The sequence below is a fragment of the Apis laboriosa genome, unplaced genomic scaffold (genome assembly GCF_014066325.1).
Source record: "Apis laboriosa isolate Shangri-la unplaced genomic scaffold, ASM1406632v1 scaffold34_cov151, whole genome shotgun sequence".
Taxonomy (NCBI): Eukaryota; Metazoa; Arthropoda; class Insecta; order Hymenoptera; family Apidae; genus Apis; species Apis laboriosa.
The window spans coordinates 9,744,494-9,768,567 of record NW_025222928.1 but is presented as its reverse complement, the minus strand read 5'-3'; the positions used below and the strand labels follow the sequence as shown (position 1 = coordinate 9,768,567).

The window sequence follows — 24,074 nt, the reverse complement described above, 5'->3', positions numbered from 1 at the left end:
GATAACGGTGAACAAGTATTTTTATGGTTGGGCAGTCGATGTTCGGAAGTAGAAATTAAATTGGCGTATAAATCTGCTCAGGTAAAAAATGAACGATAAAAATATCCGATTTGTCGGAAAAATTATCGAACAAAATAGTACGATATAAGTGAGAGTAAAAGTGAAAAATGAGCGTAAAACAATTTTTAGGTATATATCCAACACTTACGAGTAAAACAACCGGATAAACCGCGTAAATTATATCTAACTGCTAAAGGAAAGGAATCTCGAAGATTCACCAAGTGCTTTCATGGTTGGAGTTCGCATAAAAGGCCGCTTCAATAAAATAATTTTTTGATAGAATAGAATATCTCAATTTTTATCGTTTTGGTAACGTTTCTCGATCAAGGCAAATTTTAAACGAAACAACTGTTCATATAAATTTATTATGTAAATAATTTTCTAATTGTAACTTTTTAAACGGTTAAACATCTAGAGTTTTGTTTCAAAAGGTATTGTTAATATACGGATATTCTTCGTGTTTGTTTATTTCCTTCGATCGCGTTTATTTTGAAATCAATTAAAATATTATTTACAAGATATTTATTTGTACGTTTGTACGTCTGTGTATATAGGTATCTATATGCAATTCAATAGAATATATTTATGAATGTACGTACATTTATGTGCAAAATCCATTCGTTTTTTAAAAATTATGTCGAATAAATTAAAATACGCAATTTAATTTCCATATTTTTTTTTTTTTTTCTAACGATAAGTAAAATTCCAAAGAGAATTAAAAATACTCTTGTACATACATATGATATACATATGATATTCGTATACTTGCAAAAAAATTCTTAAATTATATTACATCTCTTTTTATAATATACAATAATAAAAATAATCTCGTTTAATCTGCGACATCGCGAATTCGCGCTAAATGATTTCCATTTTTATCGTTTCCCTGTACAATTTAGCAATTTAGGTTTTCAAGGGATTCGTTCTCTGTTGATAAGTTGAACAAATTGATATTTAAACTTTTAATTAAGTTAATTTCCCGCGCCACGTTTTATACATCTAGGTAATTATCTCCTATCTGATTTTACTAAGTTTTCATCGATCGTGGTTTTCGCCGTTTAGGCGAAAATTTTCAAAAATCGACAAATCAAAAGCGAACAGCAAGACTTTACTTTGTTAATATAAATTTTCATTAAAACGAAAAATGATATCTATTCTTGGAAGTAGAAAAAACCAACTATGCTTGCGAATAAAGCTTGAAGAACGATACACGATACGATATTTTACTATCGATAAAAAGTTTGAAGATACTTAAGTTTAAAGTTAATTAAGATTTAATATGAAAAACATAAGGCGAATAAATTTAATAAGATTAATTTAAATTTTTTGCCTTAAATAGAATATGTATCGAAAATAAATTAATCATCGTCGTCATCGTCATCCGAAGGTACGAACAATTCTTTCTCTTCGAGAAAATTAGCCATCATTTTACTTAATGTAGTTCCTATTACTAATCCTGTCATGACACTGCAAATAACACCCAAAAAGCCAAAACGTGTTTTTTTTGGTTCCGGTAGAATGGCACCTGAGGGTGTTGTAGTTCTTGATCGAAGATGTAATTTTATTTCTCCATCAATTTTTCTTAAATTACGGATAGTTTGAAATGCAACGGTTGAACGTTGCAATGCCATTTTTTGATTTCACAGATATAATAAACACTGGAAATAGCGATAGAAGTAAACCGTATATAAAATGATATGTTCATCTAATCGAAATAATTTAACGATAATAAAAAATAATATACACGCGATTGTTGTAGATACGATAGAAAATAAAGCATACATTTACACGATACAAACTGCGTTATATCCGTGTATTATATATATACGGACAATACAAAATCTCTGGGGTATAACATATTAAATCATAGTGTCGATATGCGATACATACTAACCTTTCTGATGAAATATATATATTTATATTATATATACCGTATTTTATCTAACGTATATTATAATTTAATATTAACAATGCTCACACGAAAATACTCATAATCGCATCGATATGATAAACGCATCAAAAACCATAACGAATGGTTAAACGTTAAATGGTTCGATCATATATATCATAATGTGCGTTTGTAACACGCATGCGAAAAACACAGAGTTTGATACTATATTTATTGAAATGATACTTAGTGATAAATGTGAATTGCCCTAAACTCACATTTTCTCCTTTTCTTTTTCATTTATGTTCTTTATGTATCTCTTATATTATAAATCTACGTATATTTGTTAAATTTGTCAACGTCACGTGATAAATAAATTTTACGTAATTGAATTATTAACTGATGAAATATCATTATATTAGGATCGATTTATATTGTTGCATAAAATATAATGTAAATATTTATCGATATCGAGGTCAATTTTTTATTTATTTTTTCGAAAATAGGGTTTATATTTATGCATTTTTATTTTGAAAACAATTTATTTATTTCTTTATTGTTTTACAGTAATTAATAGATTGAGTACGCAAATTAGAATATGAAAAAATAACTTTCTATTTCATATCTCATGATTGAAAATTGATTTCCCTTGATTTCCCTATATTTTGATCACATGGTTTTATTTATATCCGGTAACTAGATTCTAACGTAAAACGAATCTACTTCTATGATTTTTATATATTTTATATAGTTTATTTATCCAAGTAATACAAACTTTTATAGTTTGATTTTAATTGCTGATTGATCATTATCTACTGTGAACAAAATTTAAAATTTTGTATAAAATGTTATACGTGATTGGATTAGGCCTTGGCGATGCAACAGATGTTACTGTAAAAGGTCTTGAAATTATTCGAATGAGCGATCGTGTCTACTTAGAATCGTACACATCAATTTTGTCTATCGATTTGAAGGATTTGGTAGGTAGATTGATAATGAAAGTGTCTATGATGTATAATAATTAATAGTAAATAATAATAGTACACGAATTTGTTATGCGTTGTACTTACTCGCTCGATATTAGGAGATGAACGATAGCATATTTAAACGAATTAGGAACGATTTTACGGATGTTCGATACTCGAGGCGGATAGAGAATTAGTGGAAAATAATGCTGACGAAATATTGCCAAAAGACGAGAAAGAAAATGTTGCTTTTCTAGTAGTGGGTGATCCATTTGGTGCTACCACACATTCGGATTTAATTTTAAGAGCTCGCGCAAAAAATATAAAGGTAAAGAAGAAAAGCGTTTCTTTAATAAAAGAAAAATTATAATATTTGACCGATACATTAAAAGATAATATTCGTTATCCGTAGGTAAAGGTTATTCACAATTGTTCCATATTAACTGCAATCGGATGTTCCGGTTTACAATTGTATCGTTTCGGAGAAACTGTTTCTATTCCTTATTGGAGCATGGATTGGCAACCGAATAGTTTCTACGATAAAATAATTTCCAATAGAAGAAGAGATCTTCATACGTTATGTTTATTGGATATTAAAATAAAGGAACCTACTATAGAGAGTATTAGCAAAAAGAAAAGAGAATATATGCCAACGCGATTTATGAGCGTGTCGGAAGCTGTTGCTCAATTGTTAAAAATTATAGAGGAAAAAATGGAAGAAAATAAGGAGGAAATGGGTAAACGTTAATCTTGGATAATTTTCAAAAGAAAATTAATATTGTCGATTTTACGGTTTTACTAAGCAAATTAATATTGTCAATTTTCAGTTTTATTAAATAAATCCAGCCTTGCGATTGGTTTAGCTCGTATAGGTTGGGACAATCAACGTATCGTTGCTTGTTCCCTTGAAAGAATGGCTTCTACCGATTTGGGCCCTCCTCTTCATTCTTTGATCATTCCTGCAACGAATTTGCATCCTCTCGAATCAGAATTTATGTCTCTATATATGTACGAATAAGAGTTTTCAAATATTGCATTAAAATGGATAAAAACATTTCCTCGTCAAAAAATTGAAGAGTTAATTATTTATTACTCTGTATAATAATTAAAATTAATATTGGAATATGAGTTGCTAATAAAAAAAAAGTTGATAATAAAAAAAATAAAAAAAATTTACGTTTAACGTGATATTTTCTATTACATATCTAAATATATCTAATCTATATCATATCTAAATATATAGGTTTGAACGTTATAATTTTGCAAAATAAATAATAAACGAATCATTTGAATTTGAACGTATGAAGATAAATGATATTTGGATTAATCGACCATGATATGTAAGTATTACAATATGTAATATCGTTTCTAATATTTATATTGAAATATATCTATATCTATATTTATATATATTTATATCTATATTATAAAAATTATATATTTATTATTTTTTGAATTACAAAAATTTAACGTAACGTAAAAAAATTATTTTTTACTATTTCTCGAAATTCTGTTCTAAAGAATCGAAAAATATCGAATAAGATTATGTATAATTTTCAAAGTAAAATAATAAATGCAACGCTATTGGTAGCGTTGAATTATCGATTTCACAGTGTATATATATATATATATATATATNCACACACACACACACACACACACACACACACACACACACACACACACACACACACACACACACACACACACACATATACTGTAGTATAAGTGCTGGTATAGGGAAAGAAGCTTGTTCGCTTTATGCCAAAAATCTTAAAAAATTAATTTATGATTTCTAGAAGAAAAAATTTGAAAAAATAAATTGTGCGATTTATCGGCATTTTGAAATTGATATATGTAATAAAATACGTGATTGACATATATCGAATAAAAATAAAATAAAGAAACTTATAGTTTCTATACCCTATCGATCGATTCCGTGCATGCGTAATAAACAAGTATATGTGCTATATATATAAGGTATATTTATGTATATATATGTACGTAATCCCTGGTTTACAATATGCAACTTGTGCCTATTCACTTTCGGTAAGTGGAATCGTGATACTTTTGGTGCGGTGCTTTCGTTTCTTTTGCTTTTTTTTCCCTTTTAGTAGTGATAAATTTGTTGTATTTCGTCAATTGTATCGTATCGTATCGTATCGTAATCATTAGCGCGTTATCATTACATCGCTATAATTCTAAAGAAGGAAGAAAAATAGAAAAGAGGAAAATGCGAATGAAAAATTGAATTTGTTTCCGTTCAATTTTATATGTAAATTTTATAAATAAAAAAAACGCGAAGAAATCACATGCTACAATGTCAAGAATGGATTGTATAATCGCACCTCGAGTACCTCGAGGCTTGGCTCACGCGGTTGAAGGACTTTCAAGAGAAATTTTACGACAAAAACCTCGAAATATTTACGCATTTGCGGCTCAACATTTTGCAAAATTGGTCGAATTGAGAGATAAAGAACATTGTCGTACCGATGAAATCGTTTCGAAGATTTTGGATTACAAATCGGTGAATCGTGAATACGATAATATTCTCGATTGGGCTGGATTTAATAAGAACGTAGTAGATGGTAATAACGATATCGGTGACGTTAAAAATTGGAACGATCTTTTTTTTGTTTGTAAATACGACAACTGGATGGAAAAAGAAATGACATCTACGATAAAAGAGAGGAGAGAAACGAATGTGATACCGAAGAAAAAAAAAAGAGAAATGGAAACTGGAATCGGTTGGTCCATAAATCAAACTGTCAAAGTATTGAAAAAGCACGAATATGCGACGTGTCATATTGAAGAAAGTGAAAATTTGTGCGATGTACGATCAAAGAGAAAAGAGATCGAGAAAATAAGTCCCGATCACATTGATCATGGTTCGCACCAATTTTCGAGAAAAATTATTTGCGGACAATGTTTTCGATCTGTGTCAGCTGATAATATATCATTAAGGAGAAATATCAAAGATGAGGAAGTGAAAGAAAAACGGAAAAAATTGCGTAAGCTTGCTTTGGATAAGTATGGAATAAGTAAGATAGAAAAAAAATGTGAAAAATGCGAAAGAAACGCGTGCAATTTGATACGGCAAAAAAGTGCCGACCAGATCGAAAGAACATGTATACATTTTAAATGTGGGAATGGAGATGGAAATATCGTTGGTCGAAGAAGAAGTCGATCACTCGTAAACAACGAAGATGGGAAAGAATCGAACGGGAGCGTGGAGGAGTATCGAAGAACGCAGCGATGGCAATATGGGATAGAGGGTGGAATGTTTCGAAATTTAAAAGAACAATGGAGGAGGATAATGATCGAAGATGAGGAGACGGAGATGCGCAAATTGGAAGAAAAATTGAGCGATATTGAAAAAGAAGGTGTCGCGAAATTGAATTTGCGATTAGGAAAAAAGTATGAGAAAGAAGAATTGAAAAATAACGAAATGGAAGAGGGTACGTTTAACGATAAGTCACGGAATAATGAAGTTTCTAACGATGTGACGAATAAAATGATGACGAGTATCGATCGAATTGACATTTCAGTGACGCTTCCGTCTGTAATTACGCGACCACCATCTTCTGGAAAATCTTCTACGGGAAGGAATATCGCGAATCACGAATTCGACGAACGGAATAACACGAACAATTTCACTTTACCACCGATTTCGAGCGATGGATCGAAGCCGATGAAGAAAGAGAACGATTTAACGTTACCATTTTTATCGAACGAAACTGATATCCGACTGAACGAAGAAACGATGCGATGTCGTGGACGCGAAGAATCAAATTCGAATCGAAATCGCAAAGATATCGAAATTATTGCAAATACCGATTACGATTCGAAAGCGATTGAGAAAGAACACGAAAGCGAGAATTCGAAGAGCGATGCGAACGATGATAACGACTCGTGGAAATATGATTGGCACAAGTGTGAAGAGAATGGAGTTGTTACGCGGGAAAAGATGGAGCAAAATACCGATGAAATACATGTCCTGGGAGAATTAGAAATTCTGGAAAGTTCAAATTTGGAACAAATGGAGATCGAGGAAACTTTTAAAGATAGTTTGAACGTTACACCAGATTCGTTGGAGTATTCGAAGAAAGAGGAGAAGGAGATGAAAGAGGAGGAGGAGGAAGAGAAAGAACAATATCGATCGAATGAACTCGAAAGGAAATTAATGGAAATAGAAACGGTGGAGAAAAGTATCGAAAATACGCTAGCCTCGTCTCGAACGATTTCAACTTTTAATAAGGAATTGGAAGAATCGCGTTTAATTAAATATAATATCGAGAGAAATTTGGCATCGCAAGTATTGGAAAGCGTGTGCAAAACCGATAACGAAAACGATACGATAATTATCGAGAATGAAACGAGAAGACAAGAGATATGCGAAGGGGATGAATGGACAAGGAAAAATTTGGATAAAAGCGAGAGAGTGGGCGGAGAAAGCGAAGAATATAATATCGAAATCGAATCGATGGAAAAATCTGAAAAAAATTGTTCCGACGATGTGGAAATTTTCATTAAAGGTGATAATAATAACGAGATCGTTTCGAACGTTCGAGGAACTTGTGATTATTCCTCGAAAAGAGAAATTGATCTTTCTTGCTATGTCCTTACCGAAGGATCCCCTTGTGAAATACCGGAAATTGTAACCACCGTTATTATACCGGATAAAATTGAATTTGAGATGGACGAAACGAACGACGAAAATATTACGAACGATATCGTTGGTGATGACGTTCCATGTTGGAATAAGCGCGAGAAAGAATATCGGGATGATCGTGCGGATCCGTTTGGAGAATATGTGGAACGTTCGGAAACGATTGACGACGATCATTCGTCCAGCGTTCATGCTCATTTTTTGCAGGATATAAAGAATACGATTTATCGAACATCGTCTCTTTATCAAGAGGATCTTCTTGGAAATATCAAAGAGGAAGAAGAAAATGAAAGAGAGAAATTTTGCAACGTTACGGAGCGTAGCGTTGATTATACGAGTGATTCCTCGCAAACAAAGCCGTCAAATTGCAACGACGAGGAAGAGTATAAAGTTGATACGACGAACGATACGTTCCACGTTTTTACGAGTGATGCGAGTCTAAGGGAAAGAGGAAAGAAAGAGGAAAGAGAAACATGGAGATCCGATCGTTGGATCGATGAATTTTCTCCGTCGTTCGAACAAACTGGACTAAAATTACCCGAATGCAGTTCGAATTCGCGTGATATTGAAACATCGACATCGTCGATCGAAGAAAACGACTCGAGAAATTTTGATGATGATGATGATCGATCGAAAAATGACGATGTTCACGAAGATGAAAGTACTTTCATAGATTGTAAAGATAAACAGCCGATCGAAGAAATTTCTCTTGAGAAAAATGAATGTTTTCGAGAAGAAGTATTTATCGAACAACCGCCAAAAGATGAAACGATCGAGGATGAGAGAAACAAAACTGAAACTTCAAAATTTGAAGACGATAAATCTATCGATATGCCTGTTGTTTGTGATAAATATGGAAACGATTCTCGTTTCGTGGAAGAGGAAATTGCGAGAGAATTGATACAAAATTTTATTCTCGACGCGTCGATAATTTGGGAAAACGTTGAATCGAGGGACGTGACTGTTTTCCCGCTTAAGGATCCGATATCTTCCACTTGTAAATCTGGATTGAATGATTTTGCGATTAAATTTCATCCATCCGTGCAAGAATCGACACTTGAAACGACGATCGATCATCTTTCTTATCGAGAAGAAATCGATGATATTCGATCGTGTGACGAGCAAATTATAAAAGAAAAAAAGAAAAATGAAGTAGAAGAAAGAGAAAACGAACAAGAAACGAGCGAAGAAAAAGAAGAAACAGAAAAAGCAAAAGCAAGTATTTTTCTTTCTTTTTCATATTTGAAAATTTAACGATACGTATATAAATAATAAAGATGTTTCATAATGCATGACACGATCGATCGTAATTATTCTCCAGAAACAAGATGTCATTTCGGTTTAATGTTGTACCGCTTATTTATTACTAGTATATATGATTCCTCTTCGAATGCCCATTTATCCGATGATCCGATACATCCGATAAATGTTATCTGTCGAATTTATGAGAATTTATTTGTTTGGTCGTTCACGCGAATATCTTATTAGCGTTTTTTTAAAAAAGCTAAAGCTTGTTTCTGAGAAACGATTTGCATGCGTATAACTTTCGATATAATTCTAGTTAAATAAAAATAAATAAAGAAATAACCATCTTCCAATTATAAATAATCATTCTTCCAATTTATATTTTAGGATGAAATAAAAATGACTTTTTCCGAAAATCAACAAAAGAGAGACGAAAAAATTGCCAATTTTCGACACACTGGAGAATTTCACGATTCCTTGCCGTTACCTTTTGTCGAAATTTCAAAAAATATTTTATTCACCGAAAATGTTTGTCCTTTAAAATCTATACATCGAACGACGAATGATATTATCCTTACGCTTCCAAGTAACGAAAGATATGCAACAGTTTCTCCTGGCGTAACATTATTCGATTCTTCTCGGATAACTGTTCCTCGTGGCATCGATATCTTGAAAAATTTCACGTTATTCGTAAACAAATCGAATTGGACCGAATCACCTTCTCAAAACGCTTCGTCTCCTATCCTTCGCATTGATCGTGCGTTCGATCAAGCTTGTACAACGGAAAAAATTCTCGTTCCACGTGTGGAAGAGACAAATATGGATTTCAATACTGATGATATACGTGAGCCATTAGCGATCGATGATACACCAAGGCCTATAATTATAGAAGAAATTGATATTGCAAATATCGATGAAGAAAAAGAAGAAATTTTTTTCGAAGAACGAATGTACGATAGCGAATGTAAGGATAATATCGAGAAGGAAAAAGAATTATCGTCGATCCATGAAACAAATTGAATTGGACAATAATTTATTTTATAAGTGCATTATGCTTTAAAATATATATATATATATATCAACTATATTATATGTTATATTATACATATATATAGAAGATATACAAAATAAGAAAAAAAAGAAATGTATATTTAATTTAAAAAAAATGAAAATCTTTAAAAAAATGCAGTATGCGATGTATTTTCATCAAAACATCGACGAATATCGATCGAAGAATCGATGAATTTAATTTATTTTTTGCTCTTAAGAAGTTTTTTATTTCATTTATGCGAAAATCGTATAGCAGAAAAACGAAAGAAAATAAAGCGATAATATAAGGATATAATTAGATATAAATATACTATTATTAGATATAAATATATTATTAGATATAGAATATAAAATTACACGTGAATGAATCAAAAGATTAATGAATGAAATGTAATTATGAAATTTTCGTATATTTTATTTATATAATATATATTTATATATATTATATATATACATTTCATGACAAACAAAATAATTTTTATCGATACGAGTACGATAAAAAGTATCGGAACGTGGATATAGAATTGGAATTTCAACTGAATTTAAATTGAATTTTGCGTATTTGATATCGTAACTATTGATTATTTAAGTACTTAAACTTGATCTATTCTACAACGATCGCTATACGTACAGGTTATCGTATTAATATCGAGAATGATCTCCGTAAGATTCGAATGGATTCATAAGTACCTATATCAAGGAACAATCGAAATAGCATCAGTGAGAACCAACGGTGAATGTTGGCAACAACGTTGACATTATGTACTATTTTGCGAAGCATGAAAATATTTGATCAGCGACTAGTTACCGTCCAACCGTTTAACAGTAATGTTTTAACGTGAATTCATAGTACGATTAAATAATATTCTACGATCAACGGTGTTACATTTTCCAATATTTTTACTACCGATCTTGGAGGTATGCAAAAATAAATTGGTTATGTGTATACATATACATATACTATATTATATGTATGTATAAGTTTTTGCTTTTTACGACGAAACTGCTCATACGTCAAATTCTAAAATTCTTACCGTGCTGTTTTTGGACATTATATTTTATGTATGCGATTTGTTCTACGGTATATGTGAAAGAGACGAGTCGTTATATTTGTCAAATCAAGCAGGATGTCCCTCTATCTTTATCGTATAGTCATGATAAATAAATGGGACATGAAAAAGAAACAATTAATGAAATCAACGAACAATGAGAAGGGAGATATTGAGAAATTACAAAATATCGAATATATTTACTAACGAGATTGATCGACATTTCGTTTTATTTTTATTTACGAAATGTATAACATATACATACCTTAATGATATATTGACGTTTAATATATAATTTTTCTATTATCGTTTAAGTACCGTAGAAAATTAGAAATCAAGTTAGAATCAAACTTATATTTAATAATTTATTAAACGTTTTAATGATATCCATCGATTCGTTTCGCATTCTCTCTCTCTCTCTCTCTCTCTCTCTCTCTCTCTCTCTCTCTCTCTCTCTCTCTCACATTTTTTTTATTTCATATTTCGAAGTACTCACGACAGTTGAATCGTTTTCTTTTTATTTTTTCATTATTATTAATAACGTAATAAACGGGCATGTATGTGTATGTAAGTAAATTCAAACTAAATTATTATTGAACCACATCGAAAGAATTTTCAAATATTTTATTTTTGTTATTTCTCGTGACGCAAAAAAAAAAAGGAAAAAGAAAAAATAAAAATAATTGAATCGAAAATTATTTGAATTCCCGCTTCTTTTCCATTTTTCTCGCTCATTTTCCATCGTTCGTTCTCTCGTTCGATCGTTTCATCGTTTCTTCTATTTTCCTCCGTCCACTCATGTACACATACATATATACATATTTTCTCTTTACCATCATCTCTTATATCAATGTTTTCTTTCTCTTCCCACTCTCTCTTTCTCTCTCTCTTAATGATCGCGTATAAAATAAGTAAGTAAATAAATACTTAAGTACAAATGCCAATAATTTTTCGGTAGATTCATTTTAAATTATTATTACAATTAAGTTGGATAGTCGGAGATTGAGCATTGCTCGATAGTGCATTATGATTATCGTTACAATATTCGATCAATCTATATACGTATAATTTAAGAATAATGGCGAAATAAAACTGTCGTTTAATCCTCCTTCGATTACGATACGATCTGTCAAATTTATAAATCGATTTCAATTGATCGCGATAGAAGACCATTTTCTAAATTTATTGACATCGCGGAATTCCGAGCTTCTGTGAGGCAAACAAGGATTTGGTGTCTTGGAACATTCAAATTTCTCTGCGCTGCAACCGATGCATTTATTACAGTTGCATTGCATACCTTCGGCACAAATACCAAGAAAATTTTGCGGTCCTCCGCACAATTCATCGGGCCCCTGGAGAAATAAATTATCGTAGAATTATCGTAAAATATTGTAACTCGATCGATTTCTAACTAGTAACGATTAATTATTAATATAAAAATATAGATTCATTTCTTAATACTCGCCTTTGCGCATTGCTCAATGCCACAAACGCTCGATATCGCAATACCGTATTTGCATTTGTGGCAAGAATCACCACATCCATTGCAAGATGTTATTCCTTGTTTTTGTGTATATTTTATCGATGGATAACCGGAACATTTATCAAACCTGATCAAATCAAGTATAGGTACATTATTGTCATACATTTACCTATAATAATACCATATCAAATTTGTTTATGTTTCTCTTTGATCCTTGTTTTTCTCATATAGCGTAATTGATGCATGATATTGTATCGGGTCGTTAAGATGATTAAATATCCGTGTATCTTTTTAATATTTAAATAAATTTTTATAAATAAAAATAAACATGTGTTATACGAATTGTTCGTTCCATGTCACTTCAGATATCGTATTAAAAGAGAAAACGAACGATAAGTATAACGATATCGTAATCCATTTAATGAAATTTACGAATAGAATAAGATCTAAATAGATAAAATAAATAGAATAAAATCAAATGTTTTGAAGCTTTGAAGATTCTTACAGAAAAACAATGGCAAGCAGTACAGCTATGCGGATTGTTTGTATAGCAAACATTTCGCGTTCCGTAGATCTGAAACAAAATTGAAACAAAATTCGAGATTTGTTTCCCTCTAATAGAGATGATTAAATGAGCGTACTGTTTTTTCAATACATATATGTACATATCACAAATATTAAGGGTATTATTATTAACTATAAACAAAATTTTATTAAGCTATGTATACTCGTATATCATATTTCAAATCGCAGAAAAAAAGTCTGAAGCAAAATAATTTTCTTGAAACAAATTTGAAGTAAAATTTGTAAAATATTTGCGCACGCATGCACAAATATTTGCTTCCCTCCTTCCTCCCCCCCTCCCCCACAAAAATAATTTATTTTATGAATGTATATACATATATTGATATTTTTTATATTGATATTTATACGTTTACAAGCGAGAAAGTCAATATGCGAGCTAAGTGAGATAAGGTATCATCCGCTTCCGTTTCATTCGCTTTACGTTAAATGAAACTCTTCTCTTTTTCCTCTACTTACTATTTTCGATAATATCAATTTTAAGTTTTCATTTCTTCTATTTCTTTTGAAGAATATATAATGAATAAATCTAGACGATAAATTGATGATTTTGAAAATTCAACTTTAAAAATGATCTATTGCGAATAAATAATTTATATTCATTTTTAACATTTCATTTTGATTCTATATTTATATTTTCTATGTTTTAAATTTAATTCCTTGAGCAGTTTCGAACATTTATATTTCCCATTTTTTTATAATCAATTTTCGCAATCAACGATCAACGATCTTGTAAAATTTGACGCGAGATGAAATTGGATAATTATTGATTATTAAAAAAATATTAAATTTTGCAAGATCATTTGTTTCAGAAAATATAATTGAAAAGTGTATGATCCGATCCGAACGAAGAAAACAATGAATGAATCGTGCTAAGTTTTCCAATATTATACATATATATATATCGAATAACCACGAGATAATTAATTAATTATTTTACGAATCGGCGTATAAAGAAAAAGATTTTTTTTTTTCTTTTCTTTTTTCTTTTTAGCCAAGTATATATCGAAAAAAGAGGCGGTTTTAGTCGGTGAAATTAATTTCAACTGTGACGATTGATGTACTAGGACGAGTTTTTGGTTCATTGATAATATTAATTCAAGTTTTCCAATATAATTGTACGAGTTGATACTCACATCACGAGAAATAAACAATTCATTTCTTGTAAATAAATTGAACGATGCATTGAAGTTATAAGGAACGAATCTGATAAAATATTTTACGAATTTTTGATTTAATCGTCGTGTTTTTTCTTCTTTTATTAAAGATTGTTCCGATTATGTTTGTTGTACGCTTATTGCTAGACATAAAAGCTTTAAAGATTTAAAAATTGCAAATTTATAACGATTATATTTAAGATCTTCAAATTATAATCGTTTCGTTGAAAAGTATCGTATATATATCATATATATTATTTCGCAAATTTTTATTATCCGAGAAATAATTCATAATAGAAGTAACTTACACGAAAGAGTTAAAATAATAATAAAATTTATAATTATATTTCTGCCAAATTTGTATTTTTTGTATTTTATCGAATCGAGTTTAATACCAAAGCTAAATTAATTTTGATAATTAATGAAGATAAATTAGTAACATGTTTCTTTGTATTTTAAACATGAATCTTCCATTTTCTTCGATTTTTATGTTATTTCGTTATCTTATTTATCTTTATTTTTTCTTTCTCCAAGAATATTCAATATTAATTATATACGTATGTATATAATTACAAATGAAAGTTAACTAAAAATATACGATTAAATCTATGATGATACATCATCGCATAATTTATTTTATTATTATATGTAAATATGATAGAAATTTTTTTCAATTTATTAAACTTTATATATAATTATATATATATATATATATTAATTTATATATATATATATTAATATCCTCCACCCTCCCCCACCTTTTCTGATGGTTTCTCTCATTTTTCTATCTTATTCTCATTTACACGATCCTTTTTTCTACCCCTCTTTTCTCCATTTATTCATTATACTGACTTTCCACTTTGATATAAAACAAAGAATGAAATATATTATGTACGTAATAAGAAACTGATGATGACCGTTATGAAAAGCATAAGACGGTGCACTCAGTGCTCACCCTAAGAAGATATTCGGATCCAAGTGTTTCTAGTCGCGTAGAATTAAATAACAATGAGCAAGAAAATATGATAACGCGAAGACGGAAAGACGTTGAATGTGCCATTGAAGCCAAGTGCGGTTTATTTTATAGGGATATGAAGAAAGGGCAAGAGAAGGAAGGGGGAGGAAGGCACATAGCTGTTGATTTTACAAAATGAATCGATGTATCTATTATCGTTTCACCCCTTAGAGATGATCTAGATTGTCAAGAGAAATTCCTGCTTCTCGCCCTAATTATCCATCGTATCGTGAATAATATCCTTCCAGACAGGTCTTTCCTTATTTGCACTGATTTTCTTAGACGAACATCCATTAATATGTAAATTTTCTTAGTTGAAACGTTACGAAAAACAAAAAAAGGTCGTCATTTATTGACATGTTGTTTGCACTTGTCACTCTTCGTTAACAAATTTATTCTATTGACCAAATCGATAAGAAATTGTCGATGCATCGATCAATCACGCGTCACTATCTTTAATTTCTCAGTTTACGATATGTAATTTGAAAATTTTAAAACGCGATACGCATTTTAAACATTGAGCCGTGCGAATATAAAAATATAACTTACCTTAGCTACTTTGACACTTGGCTAAATTCTACGTGAAAAAAATATAAACACGTAAAAAATATAGACACAGATTTATAGCACACTGAAATTCTATTCACGTTATCTTTAATATTTCTCGAACTTTAAAAGTACAACAATGTATCGTATAAATTTACATTGTGGATCATGAAAAAATTATCGAAAAAACAATCAAAAACAAAAATTCTTTGTTTCAGAAATCAAAAATTTATTATTTCGAATAATAATATCGAGTAATATATGTATATAATATACATAAATGTATATAATATATAATAAAATTTTATAAAAAATGCTATCGAAATTTATGGAAAGAAGAAGAAGAGGATGGAATACGGTCAAGAATTATATTATCCGATCGAGAAAAACAAGGAATATTATATGTTGTCTCCAATTGCCGTGCTACGGCAAAACAAATTTCTTACGAAGTTGATGTAAATATATAATATATCTTTCCATCGCATATCATAAAAATATAATATATGCAAAAATAAAATTAAAAATTATTCACGATTATTATAATCCAGATGGAAGAGCATACTGTTTGTTAAGAAATATATATATTAAACAGATCGTGAAGAAAAATTATTTTCGCGGATAAAAAAACAGCATCAATTTGGGCATGGTTCTAATGGAATTCAATTCGTTATCATGAACTTAAACGAGAAAAAATAATCAATAACGACAAACGGATAATGGAAACGTTCTAGTATTATAGAAAAGTCAATACCAGTTAAAAAGAACAGTTATAATTAAATCTCGGATTTATAAAAAATAAATAAAAATATCGATAAGTATGCTGAATGCATTTTTGCACATTTTTACATATTCCAATAAAATAATGCTATTGTTCGTATAATGAAATTTATATAAGAATATTTTATAAAAGAAAATATTTGACTTCTTAAATGGTACCCCCCACCCCCCTCCCCCTTCCCTCCTATCTCTCTCTTACCTCGCTACAGTTTTAATAATAGACAATTATCATAGAAATTATTAGGATGTACGTTTCATATATCGAAGAACAATAATCGAGAGAATGTAACTGAATTAAAAAAAAATAAAAAAAAAAAAGTGATATATAATTGGCCACGATTAACAATTCTAAATTATATAATACAAAATATAAATATAATGAAAATAAATATATATGAACTTGTGTATGTATCTACTATTAGAAATATTTAAATATTATTTCGTTTATATTTGAAATAAAATGTATGTTCCTCAAGTGTGCTATTATTTGGTGTCTATTTATATTATATTTGTTTGTGCAAAATTTGGTGAAGTTAAGCTAAGGTAAGTACAATTTTCATGTTCGCATATATAGTTGATAATTTTCAATTTTCAAGCTAGCATAGTCACAGTTATGAGAAATTAAAGATAGCACGCGTATACTATTTTCTTGTTTCGAATCAGATCAAAATATAGATCAAATTATTAAATTATGCAAAAATAATTAAATACAATCTTCTTTAATTTGAATTTTGAAATATAAAAAGATACGAAGAAGAGAGATAAAGAGAGAGATAATAATAATGATAAATAAATCAATTAAAATTATTAAGTTAAATTATTGTTTTATTTAAAGGTGAATTACCAAGATGATGTGGCAACAATTAAATATATTTTTGATACGATTGTATGATCCGATTGATCGAGCAGAAAATCTTTTTCTTAAAATGAAGAATATTTGTATGATGATAAATCAAATTGTATTTTTTATGCTGGCTGATCGCATCTTTATACTAGAACCAAAAATGACATGTTTTTATACATTAATGTTTTATAACGTGATTACTTACTGTATTAGCTATATTAAAGAATTAATCGAAAAGGAAGATTGGTCACCTTATGTGACTCTCACGGAAAGGTCCAAGATTAAACATTTAGCTATGTCTGCTACCAAAATAGTTTTTGAATGGACAAAAGCCGTCACCTTTATTGTAACGCTAACATTTATGCTTCTTGTTTTTGGTTTGGAACAAGGTCTAGAACATTACAAGTGAGTATCAATTATCATATAGATGAAGAGGAAAAATATAGAAAAGGAAAAGAAATAATAGAACGTATTAATTCGGTTGATTCGTATTATATATATTATATATGTAGATATAATATACAATAATATACTATATATATATATATGTACGTATGAATGGATGTATGTATATTATATATATATATATATAATATATATATACATACGCGCGCACACACATACACGATATATATTGCTGTTATAGACCATCAACAACTTACACGATGATAACATGGATTTATTATTTGACAACGGAGAAAATCTTCGCCGAGATGTTTCCATCGATTTTGAAGTTTCTTCATTTGGAGATGTTTGAAAATCTTGAAGAGCTTTATGCTCCGGTAATATTAAAATCATTCACTATTAGCGCATCGGCTTTTCTTATTTTAATCTTACTCGTACGAATAGCATCCTGGAAATTTTTATTTATAGCTATCTATTTGAATATCTATTTAAGATTAAAAGATCTTTTACGAATTTCGGGACCTGCGTTAAAACTTGAATACGAAATATTGAATCGTTATAGAAAAGCAACACCTGAAGAAATTAAACAATTTGATGATGTTTGCGCCGTTTGTCTTTGCGATATGTTCAAGGCGAGAATAACACCTTGTTGTCATCTTTTTCATGCAGATTGTTTACGTCAGTGTCTCAAGACTGGTAATATTTGTCCCGTATGTAAAAGAGAATTAAAATTTTCATAAAATTTATTTTAGTCTTATGCTACGTTTAAATAAACATATCCCTTAAAAATAAATTTCCTAATAATTGTCTTATCATTATTTATTCTATATGTTAAAGACAAAATCAGATATTTTAATAGATATTTTTTTAAATTATTAAAAAGAGATAACTGACGCATAAATGTGAGAGTAAATTAATCGAAGTATATCCATTTTTACGGAAATACTTTTTTAACCGATAAATATTCATACAAATATATTAATAAAAAATAATTAAATTAATAATAAATTATTAAATTTATTTATAAATATCGATACGTCGATTAATGTAAAATATTCTCGTTGTATAATTGTAACGTAAAATAATAATTTAATGTATTTATAACATCTCGTATTTTATTTAAATTGAAAAATTAAATTTTTTTTATTAAATTTACACAATTTTAATTCGTAAACTCGTAGATTGATAATGATCAAAAAATTGATAATTAATGAGAATTATATTTAATTATAGAAGTTTTAACGAGAGTCTTACTCTTTTTTTCACTCCTATGATCCTTTATTTAAATTAATTCTTTTATTGATCCATTCCATTGCTTTGTGTACTTATTCTCCTACATATTTAATGGTAGTTTCTATATATTCACCATCGGGACTATCGTAATTTTTTATTGGTGGAGTATGTACTGGTCCAATTACATCATACGGTAAATATAAATCATCAAACTGAAAAAAAATGTGATTTGAAACATTTATTTATACAAATATATATATATATATATATATATCAATATATCATTTAATTAGTAAATTTTTCTTATTAAATAATAGAATATAAATATTTACTTCGATTGCTTTTTTATAAAGCTGTTTTGAGACAGCTTTTAATTCTTCCAATGCTGTTTTCTGTGAGGCCAGCATAGATTTTATAACATATAAATCTTTTAACCATTGATATTGCTTATATTTAATCCATTCTCTTTCTAATAATCTTCTCCTTTCTATTTCTTCCTCTGATAATGATGTCAAATGACAAGATCTTTTGCTAAGAAATATTTATTCTTATGTAAATATTTTCATATATATATATAATATATTATTGCATAAATCTTTATATATATGATCACATATATGATATATATTCTATATTACGCTGGACATACTCATTTTGCAATTGTTCGGCCAATGTATCGATTTCAAAAATTGGTTTCATATGATTTGCATGTTTTTCTAACATGCGAATTCTTTTTTGTAGCTTCCTTTTCTTTCTTTCTTCTTTAGCTCTAATTACTGCAGGATCAATTCTTTTTTTCTTTTTTAAGGGTTCTCCTCTAAAACAAACAAATATAATAATAATAATTATAATAATTAAAACTTTTTCAAAAAATAGAATTTTAATATGATTAATATGATACTTACAAAAGTATCTCTGTTGCTCGAAAATATAAAGGATGTGTGTATGTGGAGATATTGCATGAATTTTTAATTGAACATAATGAAGACCTGCATCAATAAGTAACTGTAATTGTAAATAATATAAATACAAATTATCAAGATATCAAATGTTAATTATTTAATGAATGAATACCTAAAAATAATATTTGCTAGATTTAATATTCCAAACATTTTTATTATTCACTGTAATTGTTTAAGTTTTTTTAATTACTTTATTATACTATTAATTAATTAATACTTTACTATACTATTTTTATTTTTTGAAATTCACGTACATAACCTCTTAAAAACCTTTTGTTTTTTGATATAAATTAAAAGAAATAATACCTATAATATTTGCAAAAATATAAATTAGATAATTGATAAACAAACAATTATATTTATGAATAATTAATATAATAAATACCGATAAATAATCTATGTCAAAGATGATGGTAACTCTGTTCAAGCGTACCAATGAAATAATAAATCGAAATAATTATCGTATAAATAATTTTTATGAATGTATGATTTTTTTGGAATTTTTCTAAATTATCTTTATTAATATATAAATATTTATATATTTTTATTGTTACTTTAAAAAAAATTTATTATTTATAAACAATTGAAATTTATATAGTTTGCTCAAAAACATGATGGTTAGAATTATGTATGGTTAGTATTGAGTAATTATTCGTATTATAGATAAAGCAACATTATACAAAAGCAAATAAAATGTGTACGAAAAATACGTCTAAATGTACTTTTGATACTTTTGAGATAGAAAATATAACTGAAAATATGTAAGTGTATTATATTATAATTTCTCTATAATTTTAGGAGATAACAAATAATGTCTATTTATTTTATAATTTTTCGTTTATGCAATTCTTAAATTTTTTTATAGAATCACTTCTTCTTTTGTTGATACTATGGATATACATAATACTATGCCTTTCTGCAAAAAATGTGGCTGTCAAAAAGTGCAAGTTTTTTTAAAAAATAAAAATCAGTATTGTAAAATGTGCTTTTTAACTATATTGATACACAAGTTTAGAGCAACTCTCGGCAAGTCGAAATCAGTGCGTGCAAACGATACTGTACTTATCGCTCATTCAGGGAAAGCAAATTCAACTGTACTTTTGCATCTTATTACAGCTGATATTAATAAATCAATTTCCAAGAAGCTTAAATTTCCATTTAAAGTTCTTTATATAGATGGTAAATATTTCTATCATTTCTCTTGTTAGATTTAGAAAAAAAAATTATTAGACACATGCTTAATACAATATAATATTTTTTATTTTTTATTTATATAGATGGTGTAATAAAAAAACGTTCGATCGAAGAAAGAGAATCTATTCGAAATGCATTAGCTAAAGAAGCTGAAAATTTGCAATTAACTATGTACATTTCATCGTTGTCAAAATGTACAATTGATATTACTTATAAAGAGTTACAATCAATAAATGTTCCATTAATGAATACTACTAAAGAAGATACAATGTTACAAGAAATTTTTAATAATTTAGAAAATGATACGGCAAGGGATGAATTATTGCAACAATTAAGACGTAAATTACTTGTATCTGCAGCTCGTAAACTTAACTGTAATAAAGTTTTCATTGCTGATACATCTATTGATCTAGCTATAAAAATCCTTGGAGATGTATCAACTGGCAGAGGTTCCCAATTGTCTTTTAATGTTGCTTTTTCTGATGAAAGATACAGTGATGTGAAATTACTTAGACCGCTCAGAGATTTTACAAAAGATGATATAATTGCATATATGGAATGTTGCGAATTACATCCAATTCTTAATCCTCAAAAATGTAATTTATGTTTCCCTGCGTCTATACGGAATATTGCAAAAAACTTTATTTATAAACTAGATTCTGAATTTTATAGTACTGTATCTACAATATATCGTACTAGTGAAAAATTAGCTACAAATGTGGAACCATTTAATAATATGAATAATGATACAAAGATTGTTACTAATAAAATTGATGTTAATAATATTTGTATACTATGTGAATTAAATTTTAGAGATTCAAATTATTTGTCTAAAGAAGAGCTATCAGTTGTACAAGCAAAATTATTTTCCAAATTAGTTTCTACAGTTACAGACATTTCATTAGATACAACTATGAATTCGTCAAATATTTGTGCACAATCGAGTAATGAACAATCTGAATGTATAAATGCTCTTACAAGTAAAAAATGTCAATGTAAAACTGATGTTTGTAATTCGTTTTTAAGACGATCAATGATTGAAAAATATTTATGTTATAGTTGCAGTCTAATTTTTTTAAATGTAAAAGAAATGGATAATATTTTACCTAATTTCATACTCGATGCAATTCAAAAGGAATTACAAATTGCGAATTTAAAAAAAGAGATAACAGATTTTTTATTATAACGAATAAATATAATATAATATTCATTATTGGCAAAAAATAGTTTATTCTTTTTTTAATAAAAGAATATAATTAAATACGATATACTTTTTTAAATTGAATTCCAAATATTTTGTAATATAAATAAAATATAATGTTATTTCTTAATTTTTTTCAAAATCATTAATCATATCAATTTTTACTAAATAATATATTATTTTAATTATTTATTATTATAATTATAGTAATTCTCGATACTTGTTTTATACGTTTATTATATATACGTAGATGGCGATGATAGCGAAATTATCGATATAGGATATTGTTACATGTTACATAACAGAAAGTTTTAGAAAGTACCCTTCGGCTTATTTCGAAGTGTAATTATTCTTTTAAATAGAATTGATTTATTATATACGCATTACGTATTTTCTTAGGTAACTTATTATATAGTATATTTTATTTACAGTATATACATATTTTCAATATAAAAATAAATAAGATGGAAAAAACTATACAAGAAGGTTATATTATAATATATCATAATAATAGATATTATAATATAGTGTAAGCATTATAAACTCAATAATATTATTCTTAATTCTTTATATAAGTTTTAGAATTATGGATAATAAAATACCAAAATATCGTAATTACATGGAACCTATATTTAAAACTCCAATCACCGATTTCTTTGGAGTTTCAATTCATAGTCAATATTATTCAGCTTGTAAAGATTTTGAATTGCGCTTAGCTGAATGTGTGGAAGCATATGGATTTTTTAAAGGACAAGAGAAATGTAACGCACTAATTCTTGATCTTGATGAATGTTTGTATAAGGAGAAACGAATGCACAGACAAGAAATGATACACGGAGAATTTCAGCGTCAGATAAATGCTGGAGAAAGAAAATATGAGAAAGCTCCATTTATTCCTTTCTTTTAGAATTCATATAATTAGTATATATATATATATATATATATACACACACATATATATATATACACACTAATAAAATAAGTAAAATATTGTTCATAATAAATCACATAATTAAAAAATAATGTCAATGATGATGAATTAAAAAGTATTGGTTAATTTTTTTATTCTTTCTGTGATTCCTATATTCCTATATTCTTATTATTTTATAATAAATATACTCTTCGTTTTCTTTTGCATTTACTTATTTTATTTAATCAATCTGTTAATCAAATTATTTTATGAAATGTAAATCAATTCATAAATTGAATTTAGTATATATAAATTTTCATATAATTTTAATAATAATCGTGAAATAATGTAACCTTCGTATCATAATTTATTTTAAAAATTATTTTATTATTATTTTAAAAATTAATGCCAATGACATGATAATTATGACTATACATATATATTTGACGAGTGAAGATGAAAACGTGTTTTAATACATGTATGTATATATATAAAAATAAGAAAACTCAAAACGATTACGATAAAGTTATTCAAAAAGAAAAATTATATTATAAAAGATGAAATTTTGTAAACAGTTTCGAATATAATAGAAAAATTGAAATAAATATAAGATGAATGAATGTTATTATTTATTTGGAATAAATATATGAATAGATACATGAACTATTTATTTGAAATGAGTGGAAAAAGAAGATGTGTACAATTAGATGGCATATGCATGTTTTAGGTCAATCGTCACTAGATGGCAGGAAAATGTTAAAAGAGAGGATAAATGGCATAACGTGCTAAGGATCTTGGCGGGTAGACGGGATGGCGGGTAGACGGGTATGCGAACGAAC

The 24,074-nt window shown here is 28.1% G+C and overlaps 8 protein-coding genes across 15 annotated transcripts in view; 5 read left to right on the top strand and 3 right to left on the bottom strand.

Annotated features, from left to right (window-relative positions):
- LOC122714664 (protein flightless-1) overlaps positions 1-746 on the top strand; it is a 6,977-nt gene extending 6,231 nt beyond the window's left edge. For 3 of the 5 annotated variants that reach the window (XM_043936198.1, XM_043936197.1, XM_043936202.1), the window contains 2 exons: positions 1-81; positions 190-745. The exon at positions 1-81 is cut by the window's left edge and continues 33 nt beyond it. In XM_043936198.1, coding sequence (XP_043792133.1) covers positions 1-81; positions 190-324 — 216 coding nt within the window. In that variant the 3' untranslated portion in view covers positions 325-745. Of the gene's footprint in view, positions 82-189 lie in introns of all 5 variants that reach the window. The other 2 variants (XM_043936200.1, XM_043936201.1) reach the window with 2 other exon arrangements.
- On the bottom strand, positions 632-1,934 carry LOC122714665 (essential MCU regulator, mitochondrial). Its single transcript, XM_043936203.1, has one exon. The coding sequence runs from the start codon at positions 1,689-1,691 to the stop codon at positions 1,419-1,421; it is 273 nt and encodes a 90-aa protein (XP_043792138.1). The 5' UTR covers positions 1,692-1,934; the 3' UTR covers positions 632-1,418.
- A 708-nt stretch (positions 1,935-2,642) lies between these two features.
- On the top strand, positions 2,643-4,067 carry LOC122715034 (diphthine methyl ester synthase). Its single transcript, XM_043936907.1, has 4 exons — positions 2,643-2,928; positions 3,065-3,241; positions 3,326-3,650; positions 3,741-4,067. Exons 1-4 carry the CDS (start codon positions 2,794-2,796, stop codon positions 3,929-3,931), a joined length of 828 nt encoding a protein of 275 aa, XP_043792842.1. The 5' UTR covers positions 2,643-2,793; the 3' UTR covers positions 3,932-4,067.
- A 682-nt stretch (positions 4,068-4,749) lies between these two features.
- On the top strand, positions 4,750-9,948 carry LOC122715233 (uncharacterized protein PFB0765w-like). Its single transcript, XM_043937253.1, has 2 exons — positions 4,750-8,797; positions 9,215-9,948. Exons 1-2 carry the CDS (start codon positions 5,234-5,236, stop codon positions 9,845-9,847), a joined length of 4,197 nt encoding a protein of 1,398 aa, XP_043793188.1. The 5' UTR covers positions 4,750-5,233; the 3' UTR covers positions 9,848-9,948.
- A 337-nt stretch (positions 9,949-10,285) lies between these two features.
- On the top strand, positions 10,286-18,717 carry LOC122714822 (RING finger protein 145-like). 2 transcript variants are annotated; one of them, XM_043936515.1, is made up of 4 exons: positions 10,286-10,795; positions 17,322-17,735; positions 17,977-18,112; positions 18,204-18,340. In XM_043936515.1, exons 2-4 carry the CDS (start codon positions 17,335-17,337, stop codon positions 18,213-18,215), a joined length of 549 nt encoding a protein of 182 aa, XP_043792450.1. In that variant the 5' UTR covers positions 10,286-10,795; positions 17,322-17,334; the 3' UTR covers positions 18,216-18,340. The 2 variants fall into 2 exon arrangements, with proteins under 2 accessions (XP_043792450.1, XP_043792449.1); XM_043936514.1 differs by having other exon boundaries at positions 10,295-10,795; positions 17,977-18,717.
- Positions 10,789-15,894, bottom strand: LOC122714824 (neuroparsin-A-like). The gene is made up of 4 exons (XM_043936517.1): positions 15,104-15,894; positions 12,915-12,983; positions 12,392-12,536; positions 10,789-12,278 (listed from the first exon to the last, which is right to left on the bottom strand). Exons 2-4 carry the CDS (start codon positions 12,965-12,967, stop codon positions 12,075-12,077), a joined length of 402 nt encoding a protein of 133 aa, XP_043792452.1. The 5' UTR covers positions 12,968-12,983; positions 15,104-15,894; the 3' UTR covers positions 10,789-12,074.
- Positions 17,582-20,364, bottom strand: LOC122714823 (39S ribosomal protein L40, mitochondrial). Of its 3 annotated transcripts, none has more exons than XR_006346718.1 (8): positions 20,316-20,364; positions 20,043-20,236; positions 19,874-19,957; positions 19,618-19,785; positions 19,301-19,499; positions 18,990-19,180; positions 17,993-18,183; positions 17,582-17,721 (listed from the first exon to the last, which is right to left on the bottom strand). XR_006346718.1 is itself a non-coding variant. In XM_043936516.1 (6 exons), exons 2-6 carry the CDS (start codon positions 20,078-20,080, stop codon positions 19,061-19,063), a joined length of 609 nt encoding a protein of 202 aa, XP_043792451.1. In that variant the 5' UTR covers positions 20,081-20,236; positions 20,316-20,364; the 3' UTR covers positions 18,846-19,060. The 3 variants fall into 3 exon arrangements, 1 of the variants encoding a protein (XP_043792451.1); XR_006346719.1 differs by lacking the exon at positions 20,316-20,364 and having other exon boundaries at positions 20,043-20,092; positions 20,185-20,236; XM_043936516.1 differs by lacking the exons at positions 17,582-17,721; positions 17,993-18,183 and having other exon boundaries at positions 18,846-19,180.
- A 100-nt stretch (positions 20,365-20,464) lies between these two features.
- On the top strand, positions 20,465-22,357 carry LOC122714821 (cytoplasmic tRNA 2-thiolation protein 2). Its single transcript, XM_043936513.1, has 3 exons — positions 20,465-20,691; positions 20,796-21,109; positions 21,208-22,357. Exons 1-3 carry the CDS (start codon positions 20,624-20,626, stop codon positions 22,308-22,310), a joined length of 1,485 nt encoding a protein of 494 aa, XP_043792448.1. The 5' UTR covers positions 20,465-20,623; the 3' UTR covers positions 22,311-22,357.
- Positions 22,358-24,074: the final 1,717 nt, after the last annotated feature.